General features: G+C 40.2%; 1 protein-coding gene across 1 annotated transcript in view; it reads left to right on the top strand.

Annotated features, from left to right (window-relative positions):
- The first annotated feature begins 10343 nt into the window (after positions 1-10343).
- The window catches only part of lama5 (laminin, alpha 5), a 24806-nt gene continuing 23668 nt past the window's right edge, over positions 10344-11481 (top strand). Inside the window, exon 1 of the mRNA XM_053423932.1 lies at positions 10344-10388. Coding sequence (XP_053279907.1) covers positions 10344-10388 — 45 coding nt within the window. The remainder of the gene's footprint in view (positions 10389-11481) is intronic.

Raw genomic sequence — 11481 nt, 5'->3', positions numbered from 1 at the left:
TAATAGCTCTGATTAGCTACAAAGGCTAAGTGTCTGACCTCAAATGTTTGACTGTGTTTCTCTAACTACTTGCATGCATGATGCATATGTGAAGGAGTTTATGTAAAGTGAAGGAGACAATCAAGTTATAAAGCTAACAGCATTTCTCAGTTTTAAGTGTCATTTTGTTATGATGAACTTAAGTTCAATATAAGTCCTGTTATGTTATATTTAGTATATTTAAGTTAATTAATAGAGAACATTATAGTGCACATATAAAAAACACAGGTTTAGACTATAGTCAGACAATTCAAATTACAGCTGTTCTCATTTTACACAGTACATTATACGAAATGCTCTAAGTCTGACTGTAGCTTCCGCTGAGAGGCTATAAAGTTTAAACAACAGAGGAAGTGTAACCTGGCTGCTCTGGATAACCTCTATTTGGAAGCTGGTTATGAACCGGCCCTTTCAACTTTTCTTATTTAACAATGGGCTCGTTCATGTGGAAGAGGCAGAGCAGGTTATTAAAGCAACATGGTCAGAGGCATAAATCTGGAATTAAATGATAGAAGATTAAACCTAAAACCTGCAGTTAAATTAGTTACAATCACAAATGACAAGTAACTAATATGATAACATGTCTAGAATAGAAAAGAGGCAGTAGAAAGGTTATTCAAGTCAGGCAAATAAACAGGTAAAAGCTGAGAAATTTTACTGAGATTAGTACTTTTTTTTTTACTTTAGTTTTTTGTATGATGATGAACAAATGAGTATGAACATATGATGCAGATAAAAAGTTAAATGTGTTGTACAGCAGAGGAGAGAGAAGTTATTGTGTGATGAAGTCAATGTAATTCACACTGCTAGAGCAGCCTCTCTCTCCTCTGTCCTCATCCTTCTAGACCTCTGCTGCATTTGACACAGTGAACCACCAGATCCTCATTTCCTCCCTTCAGGACCTGGGTGTCTCAGGCTCTGCTCTCTCCCTGCTCTCTTCCTACCTCAATGAGCGCACTTATAGGGTAACTTGGAGAGGATCTGTGTCTGAACCTTGTCCCCTCACTACTGGGGTCCCTCAAGGTTCTGTCCTTGGTCCTCTCCTCTTCTCTTTGTACATCAACTCTCTCGGCTCTGTCATTCACTCACATGGTTTTTCCTACCATAGCTATGCTGATGACACCGAACTGATCCTGTCTTTCCCCAATCTGAAACACAGGTAGCAGCACGAATCTCTGCCAGTCTGACTGACGTCTCTCAGTGGATGTCTGCACAACACCTGAAGATTAACCTTGACAAGACTGAACTACTTTTCTTTCCAGGGAAAGACTCTCCCACCCACGACCTGACTATTAACTTTGACAACTCTGTGTTAACCCCCCCCCCCCCACACACACACACCTCAGACTGCTAGGAACCTGGGTGTGACACTCGATAGCCAACTCTCCTTTACTGCCAACATTACTGCAACAACACGGCCCTGTAGATTCATGCTGTACAACATCAGGAGAATACGCCCCCTTCTCACTCAGAAGGCGGTGCAGGTGCAGGTTCTGGTCCAGGTCCAGGTTCTGATCCAGGCTCTGGTCATCTCACGCTTAGACTACTGTAACTCCCTCCTGGCAGGTCTACCTGCTACTGCCATCCGACCTTTGCAGCTCATCCAGAAACCAGCAGCTCGACTGGTCTTTAACCTAAATACACTCACACTACTCCGCTCCTCCGCGTCCTTCACTGGTTACCAGTGGCTGCTTATTGTAAGTCGCTTTGGATAAAAGCGTCAGCTAAATGAAATGTAATGTAATGTAATAGTGATGTATTTATTTCCTGTTTAAAATCACAAAGGACTCAGAATGTCTGAAATAGCATAACAATTACACTGATCTATGAAAATAGCTGCTGCTCTGTATTCCTTCTTACTTTTACATGCACTGTAGTCTGGATAATACCAAGAGATTATCCAGATAGGGGCAGTAAAAACTCTGCAGATTGTCCGAATGAGCCATTGAGAAAATACAGCAGGAGATTATCCAGAGGATTCAGAGCCAGTGGGTATGTTCAGAGTTTGTGTAGAAACTGTGTGTGAACAATTAGGTAAAACTTGTACACACAAGGAAGTGCAATGTTTTGTGTAAAATGTCCCCACAAAGCCTGTGTTAAGTTATGTGAACGAGAAAGAGCTTCACTGGTCAGAAGTAATGTAAATTGGTATACAAAGACATTTCAAGTCATACATCTTGAAGGTTAGTGGTAGAGGTATATTCATGGTAGATTTAAAACTTCACAGTATTTTCCTTCTTGATAAATTATCACTACATTTTAGAGCCTGAGGACCCCACAGCACACCTTCTGACAGTGTGCAAGTAGGAACTGTTTTTGAAAAGTTAGATAAAACTGGTCCCCACAATCAACTATAATGTTGTGTGTAAATGTCCCCTCTTAACAGTAACAGTTTTAATAGTATAAACATACAAACAACAACTAGCCCCTACTTGTCCTGGGTACTCAGAAATCCATAGTTAGTTAGATTAATGAGTGAATGGGTAAATATTATTTATTTATTCAGCAGATCCAAAATTTTATAAATACAGTTTTTTCTTTTTGACAATTTTGAGAAATTGATGTCAGTAAATCTGAGTCCATGTCAGTGACCGAAATTAACAGTTTATTTTTTTATATAACACAGCATGTACAGCTTATAAGAAAATGGAATAAAAATCCTCTTTCCCACCAACAATTTCAGAATGCACAAAGCAGTGTTTTCTTGGCAATGTAATGTATATATTAGTTTTCTTATACTGTAGAAGCTAGTTTATACTTTATAGAACTTGTAACTTTGGATTATAACTCTTACACACTTCGGAGTCCTTGTCGTAACAAATTTGAGTTTACCATTTACCATAATAGCCAACATTTTGTTATTTGAAATTCTAAAGTATATAGATATTTTTTTACTGGAAGAGTTATGTAAAAAGGAAGGATTGGTAAAATTTGAGTTTTTTTTGGTTTAGAAAAAAAATCGCGTCTTTCCCTAAAACTCAGGTAACTTGAATTTTGTCTTTCATCCAACAAAACTTTGGAATGTGATTGAATAGCAGTAAGCTGTTGCTCTGTGGTTGCCTTTTAATTGAAAATATCTTACAAATTTGACTGAATAAGATTTATTCTTTGTACGGATATATATAGCCTGTCACTGTTTGATATGTTAATATTCACTTCAAACAGATTACACTAATAGTCCTATCAAATTCTGCTTCATTGTAAGGCAGAGTTCATGAACAGCAAGATCTTCTGTGCAAAGTGATACTTTGCATCCCTAAGCCCTTTACATGCCTCATGTTATATCTCTACATTATCTATCAACAACTGAGCCAAGATACATTTTAAATGTGTAATTGTTATCGATGTAATACTGCAGTATCTTATTGTTCTTTTTTGGTTTAGACTTTATTAGTTTTAACCAAACAGCTGTAACAAATGTAATAATGGATACTTACAGTATTAGTAATAATATATATAATACTTTATTGAAGCAAGGTCCCCATTAGTCTAATGACAAGTTGTGTGAGTCATGCAAAGGATATGTAAATGAGGTCCCCATCAGCCATACCTATCCGTTTTTTCTTAGGTCCCCATTTTGTCAAAACACTACTTCATAAATTTTAATATTTTAAGTTGTGTATGTACTAACAGAGTTATGTTTAGTGTCCCTGATTTTTTTCATACCTCTACAACCTTTAGAAAGGGTGGTCCCCACAAGTAATGATAAAAAGTGCAGCCCCCGCAGACCATGGAAACCAGTATGTGTGTGTGTGTGCAAAGTACCTCAACCGTGCACTGACCTGATCAAATGTTTGTTTGATTGTTGCCTGTTGTTTTTAAGATATGAGTAGATTAAACAATAAGAATGAAAAATACGACACAATATTCAGCAGCATCACGTCGCCACTAACACACACTTATAATTATTATAATTATATTATAATTATTAAAATAATTCAGAGAGAAACAGCTCAGAGCTTAGAAACTTCACTGGAAGTCACACCATTTCCCAGAAACCTGCAAATCTGGAAGTGAAATTGAACCTCATACGATTCTGATAAATTCTGCAAAGTACAAAATTATGGATAGATAACTGAAGCAAAGGAAAAAGTGAAAGAAAGTAAAATTCGATGGACCACCTCGTCGATAGCTCTGCAGACTCATTATGTTTAACATTAGACTCAAAAACGCCTCTAAAAAAGAAACATGTCAAACATAGTAAATTAGCTCCGTGGTATAATTCTCAGACAAATGAGTTAAAACAATTATCAAGAAAACTAGAAAGGAAGTGGCGCTCCAGCAACCATGTTGAAAATCTAATAGACTGGAAGAATAGTGTTAAAGAATATAAAAAGGCTCTCCACAAAGCAAGAGCCGCCTACTATTCAAAACTAATAGAAGAGAATAAAAACAACCCCAGGTTTCTCTTCAGAACTGTAGCCAGGCTGACAGAGAGTCACACCTCCACCGAACCCAGTATTCCTCCATCCCTAAATAGCAATATCTTTATGACCTTTTTTAATGACAAAATTCAAACTATTAGAAATAAAATCAACCATCTCCTGCCCTCAATTGGCACTAATACCCTCCCAAAAACAGAGATCTCAGAAACGGCTGAGAATCCTACCCATTACTTAGACAGCTTCTCTCTGATCACCCGTGATCAGTTTACCAAAATAATCTCAAGTTCTAAACCAACAACCTGTATCTTAGATCCCATTCCTACAAAATTACTGAAAGAAATTCTGCCCCTAATTGATAGTTTGTTACTTAACATTATCAATCTGTCATTATCATCAGGTTATGTACCACAGTCTTTTAAAATAGCTGTAATCAAACCCCTACTCAAAAAACCCACCCTAGACCCAGAGGTTTTAGCCAATTACAGACCAATATCTAATCTCCCCTTCATGTCTAAAATCTTAGAAAAAGTGGTAGCCAATCAGCTGTCTGAGTTTCTCCAGGAAAATAATATATATGAAGACTTTCAATCGGGGTTTAGAGCCAATCACAGTACAGAGACAGCCTTGGCAAAAGTCACTAATGACCTTTTAATAGCCTCAGATCAGGGACTTGTGTCGGTCCTCGTTCTGTTAGATCTCAGTGCAGCATTCGACACAATTGACCATCAAATTCTATTACAAAGACTCAAACAGTTAATTAACATTAATGGAACCACCCTTAACTGGTTTAAATCGTATTTTTCTGATCGCTCCCACTTCGTGCAAATTAATGATGAGTCATCTGTGCGCACCAAAGTTAGCCATGGTGTTCCACAGGGCTCTGTGCTCGGCCCAATTTTATTCTCATTATATATGCTTCCACTAGGAAACATTATCAGGACACACTCGGTAAATTTCCACTGCTATGCGAATGACACCCAGTTTTATTTGTCAATAAAACCTGAACAAAGTAATCTATTAACTAAACTTCATCATGTCTCAAGGACATAAAAACCTGGATGACCCGCCCGCAATTTTCTCTTATTAAACTCAGACAAAACAGAGGTTATAATACTTGGCCCCAAACACCTTAGAGATACATTATCTAATGATATAGCTGCGCTAGACGACATTGCCCTTGCTTCCAATGAAACAGTCAGGAACTTGGGAGTGATCTTCGATCCGGATTTATCCTTTAATAGTCACTTAAAACAAATTTCTAGAACCGCCTTTTTCCACTTGCGTAATATCTCAAAAATCAGACATGTCCTTTCACAAAAAGATGCAGAAAAACTAGTCCACGCCTTTGTTACCTCGAGACTGGACTATTGTAATTCATTATTATCCGGCTCCAGCAGGAAGTCGTTAAAGACTCTACAGCTTGTCCAAAATGCTGCTGCACGTGTCCTGAAGACAACCAGGACCAGAGACCAGATGTCTCCTGTATTAGCATCGCTACACTGGCTTCCAGTTAAATCTAGAATAGAATTTAAAATTCTCCTCCTCACCTTCAAGGCCCTTAATAATATGGCGCCTTTTTACCTTAAAGAGCTGTTAGTACCTTATAAACCCGCTAGAGCACTCCGCTCCCAGAACTCAGGCTGTCGTCCCTAAAGTCTCTAAAAGTAGAGTAGGAGCCAGAGCTTTCAGCCATCGAGCCCCTCGGCTGTGGAATCATCTACCACTTTCAGTTCGGGAGGCAGACACCATCTGTTCGTTTAAGAGTAGACTCAAAACCTTCCTTTTTGATAAAGCTTATAGTTAGAGCTAATTAGTGCGGCAGAACGTAACTTGTTCTATTTTCTAAAATAGGAAGTGTTTAGTCTAAAAAGCCGTTGAGGTATTGATGGATGATCTACTGAGTGGGCCACATGGTTTTCATCGTACTATCATACAAACCAGTAGCCAGTCAGATTTACCTTGAGCCTCAGTGTAGCCTCAAGTTCGGCCTGTATCATTGCATCATTGATTACAAGGTAAAACCCCTGATGACGCTTAGTCACAAAGGGACTTTATGACACATGACACACAGAGCTTCTCCATCCCTATCACATCAAAGTAATTCATATCTCATCAGTACATGTTTCTGACTTGACTTCTTCCCCGAGTACCTTTGCTTTATCACCCGCAGATCCAGGGCCTCTGCTGCTGCACCATGGATTACGATTGTGGATCGCGTATCAGAGGTCGCGGTGGTGGATCCAGTTTGATCCAGTTTGGTAGATTCTACATATTTGTACCTGTTAAAAGGGTTTTTAGTAGGGATGCACCGATATGGAAATTCTTGGCCGATACCGATACCGATATTTAAAATAACAATCTGGCCGATAGCCGATACTGATACCGATATTTGTTTATTTTCTTTTTGTTATTATTCATTCACCCTTTTGTGCCAGAAAAATAATTAAATCATTATTAAAAAAGCACTATTCATCACTCTTTAATGAGCACAAATTGAATCAGATTTATGAAACAATCTTTGATTTAACTAAACTTTATTTAACAGAGACATATTAGGCCCATTTTACCGCAAGTTGAAATGGTTCCTTGGGATCTTAATGAAATGTCTGTAACATATTTTGGTCAAAATACCACAAGGATAATTTAAAACAGCACCTTTTTACCCTGTCTAAAACAGCCCTGTTAAAGTATCATTATAGAGAACGCTCTTCTCATTGATTTACGGTAGCAGTATTGCCCGTTTATTAGATGTGTTACGGCTTCTGTGTGTATGACGTATGTTGTCAGTTCCCTTGTTACCTGTGCATGAGACGGATGAATAGAGCCGGTGCACATGAGAATAAAGAACTTAAACAGACGCTACGCTCATACTTTTTACACCAAGTTACACTGCGTGAGTCAAGAGAACTTAACAAGCCCTCCTCAGTTTGACCTGTTTTGAGTGTCGGGCAGAAATCACATCGCGTCCACACCCACGTGGCCCTTCGCGATGCTTGTTTTAATTAAACAGTCGGATTCCCCTGGTCCGCACCAGTTCTCAGTCAGCTGCTAGGCGCCAGCCGGAGGGTTCCCCCAGCGGTCGCCGTAGCTGAGGTGATCCGCGAGAAGGGCCCGACACGCGTCCAGAGTGGCCGCCGCTGACCGCGTACCCGGTCCCCTCCAACGGCCCGCCTTCCGCACCGGCGCCGTGAGGTGCCACCGGATGAGGACCTCCCGGTGCCGCACACTGAGCCTCCGGCGGCGCGGAGAGGAGGGTGACGGAGGGACTGCTCCCCCAGCCGCGGCACGTGCCCAGCGGTTTTACCACAAATATGAACATCGGCCAATGATATCGGTGAAAGTCAAGTTTATTACCGATAAACCGATATCAGTAAACGAGGCGAATATCGGCCGCTACCGATGTTCGGCCGATATATCGGTGCATCCCTAGTTTTTAGTAGTTTTTCCTTACTCTTGTTGAGGGTTAAGGACAGAGGATGTCTCACCATGTTAAAGCCCTGTGAGATGAATTGTGATTTGTGAATATGGGCTATACAAATAAAATTTGATTGATTGATTGATTGATAAAATTACAGTCAGTATCTCTACATCTTATCCAAAGATAGAAACACCAAACAATTTGCTGAACCAATTTACAATAAATGAGACGTTTACCAGAATCACGAGAAGTGAAAGTGACATTATGTAGTACACACACACACACACACACACACACACACACACACACATACACACACACACTCACACACACACACACACACACACACACTCACACACACACATACACACACACACTCAAACACACACCTGGGTGCAGCTTCACTTGGTTGGGGAATGTAGAGACAAACCCGTTAGACTTTATAAACTTATTTTTTTATTCAGATTAAAACTCAACATCTTCACATGTTTACACATTTGAATGAGAACAGTCTCCAGAGAACTTCCTGTGCATAAACACTAAAATGTATACAAAAGTATTACACAATTATATAGACAACTGGATACAGAATTTCCTGCTTGTCTTATATTTGTCGAGCTTGCAGTGTTATGCACACTCCTGTGGTAGCATGAAAACTGGGACATGTTTTGTTGTGATTCTCCATGTTGACATGTTGACAGATTTGGGGACATGGAGAGAAATAAATGCAATTCATGAGTCTGCAGCATTGGTCTTGTGTAGTGTTTGGTGAATTTATTATATATTTGCACTTTCTCTGTGTTGATAAATTAGTGTATACTTTAGTGTTTCATTTTGCAAAGGATCTGAGGTGTTCTGCTGATTGTGTGTGTGGTTGTGCTGATTGTGTGTAGTGTTTGAAACACCGGGCCCTGTTTTGAAATCGTGTTCAAGCTATCGAGAAAAACTGTAAATCTGCACAGAGAAGCTGGAGGTAGATAAGATCATCATAAACTTCAACATAAAAATGTGGGAACTGGAAAATGTTCATGAAACAAATTCATTATACTCTGGTATTTTCTGGTTTCTTTGTTTATATCAGGTTAGATTTATTAAATGCAGTAATTAAAAAGTTCAGCGAGTTAATGGATTGTGATAAAAGTCACGACAGTAAAGTGAATATGATCTGAGTGTAAATCCTCTGAAACGTTTCAAACAGCTGATATGATCAGTTGATGTTTTTAATGCAGATTATTGTGAAATAAGTCAAATTTAATCAGAAGCCCAACCTCGCTGTATCTTATCCTAACCAGCAGAGGGCAGTGTTGTACAGGAAACGAAATTTCCATTTTTCCAATCTAATATATGAATATTTTAAAAATATGTCGAAACATCATATTTCTATTTATGGATCAAATACAGACAAACCGGGACTAAAGGGTCATTGCTATTGATTTGTAATGATTTAGTTTCTTCTAACTTTATGAAAACTTTTTGAATATTTTATTCCTTATGTTCAATTAAATTTCAATTTAATTTGATTTTACTTTTTTTCAATCTCTCCCTTTTCTGACTCATTTAATATAAACAGGCCGTTTTAGTTGGTTTTATTAATTTTGTGAAACAGCGCCCCCTCAAACAATCTACCAAAACAACGCTGGAACACAACTAAGATAATGAATCAGTCATCTTTTAATCCACAATATTAAGAAAACTGTTCCAGGTGAAATGTGAGGGATTAATGTAAAGCAATGTGACCTCATCTGATTGTGTTTGATTGGCACCTCGACTGTTACACAACCCTGATGTCAGACTCTTTGAAAGCAGCCGAGGTGTGTTTCAGTCCCACTCGGATCCCAGCACCATCTGGCTTTCAAAGAACCAGTGAGGTCAGAGTGGGAATAACAGGGCTCCACTGCTCTTTAAGTCTAAACACAGAGTGGAGGTGATCGACCACTACCTCAGGGAACGCTGTCATCAGCTGCTGCTTTACGGCCTCGTTCCCAGACCTTCTCCCTTCAGCTGAGGAGCAGACGAGACCTGATCATCATCAGGATCGTCCTCACCTCACGTCTTTCCCACACAGGGGGGGGGGGGGGGGGCCGAGGAATGTGAAGATCTGAAGCACGTTGAGTTCAGTCACTGGAACGTGACCTGGGTTCTGCTCTGAGCTCCAGAGTGAAGCAGGAGAACCTGTGTTCACATCTCATGCAGATGAGGATTAACCTGCTGGGTTCTGATTGGTAACTTCAAATTTTAATGAAAACACACTCAGGCTCAGGAAAGAGAAGCCAGTGCGGAAGTGACTGGAACCTGTCTTCTGTGTACTGACCAGCAGGGGGGGCGTCAATGAACATTCAGGAGTTCATGTCTCAGTCTCTAGTTTCAAGTCTTTTCAAACAGCTGATGTTCATTTAGTGAATTATGATCATTAAGAGTCAAACAGACCATAAAGCCAGCTCTCAGTCAGGCTCCAACCCCCTCGCCTCCAAATATGGTTACTTCTGGTTTCAAAAAACAAGATGGCGCTGGACAAAGGGTCCGAGCAGCAGGTCACTAACCAGCAGGTGACATCACGGGGCTGAGCAGGTTGTTTGTGTCACATGTTAACTTGTGAGCTTCTGGTCTGAACGTGAGTTTACCTACAGACGAACTATGGAGACCAGCAACAAACTGGAACCACATGAAACCTTCCTGAGCTTCAGGGTCAGACTTTGCAGAATGAATGAATGATGGAGCTGCACCATGACCTCATGAATCTGATCCACAGCACAGACGTTAGAGTCACCACTGCTCTGATTCTCTGAGTTCCACTCGTCAGGTCTGAGTCTGAATGTTAAACATGTGTCGAGCTCCTCAGCCGACGAGTCTCAGCTCGTCACACAATGATCTTTACATAAAGGGATGGAAGCCCCTCTTACCCGTGCTCCCCCCCCCCCCCCCCGCCCTGAACTCCCTCACCTGGCCCTCTGCATACCTTTAACACACACACACACACACACACAGATACACACACACAGACACACACCCAGACAAAGAACTCTGTGTCAGCCATGGAATGAGGGACGTAGAATCCTTATAGTGTTGTGTTGTGTCCTCATATACAGATGTGATCATATTTAACACTGTACGTGTGTGTCAGTGGGTTCTTGTGTTTGTCGGTTAATTAGCTTTTTGTCACTTCTGCTTTTCTACCTTTTAAAACCACACTATGTGAGTGTGACTGAGCCACAGCGCCCTCTACAGGCACAGTTCAAATCAATCTGTTGTGCAGGAGAGAAACGTTTCTCTGAAGTTCACCTCTCCAATCAAGTCTCATGGTCCTCGATCTCCACTGGTCTCCTGCTCTCGTTCGTCCTCGCTCACTCTTCCCCTTCTCTATCTTTCCATCTCGTCCCTTTGTCCTGTTTCAGACAGACTTCAAAGAGAGAGAGAGAGAGAGAGAGAGAGAGAGAATATGTCAAACCGAAGACAGAGGCTGCAGGTGAATCCTCATTCATACCTGTGGTGAAAATATATCATGTATTAATTATAACTTAGCTGTACAATAGAAATGTAATATTTCCTATTGACTTATAACAGAGGGTTTTAGATCCAATAGGAAATAACTCTCTATTAAAATGACTTGGAGACACCGGACTGATCACTGTGTCTCCAGCC

The sequence above is a fragment of the Pleuronectes platessa genome, chromosome 6 (assembly GCF_947347685.1).
Source record: "Pleuronectes platessa chromosome 6, fPlePla1.1, whole genome shotgun sequence".
NCBI classification, from domain to species: Eukaryota; Metazoa; Chordata; class Actinopteri; order Pleuronectiformes; family Pleuronectidae; genus Pleuronectes; species Pleuronectes platessa.
Note: the sequence above shows the minus strand (reverse complement) of the source record. Positions and strands in the feature narration are given on the sequence as shown.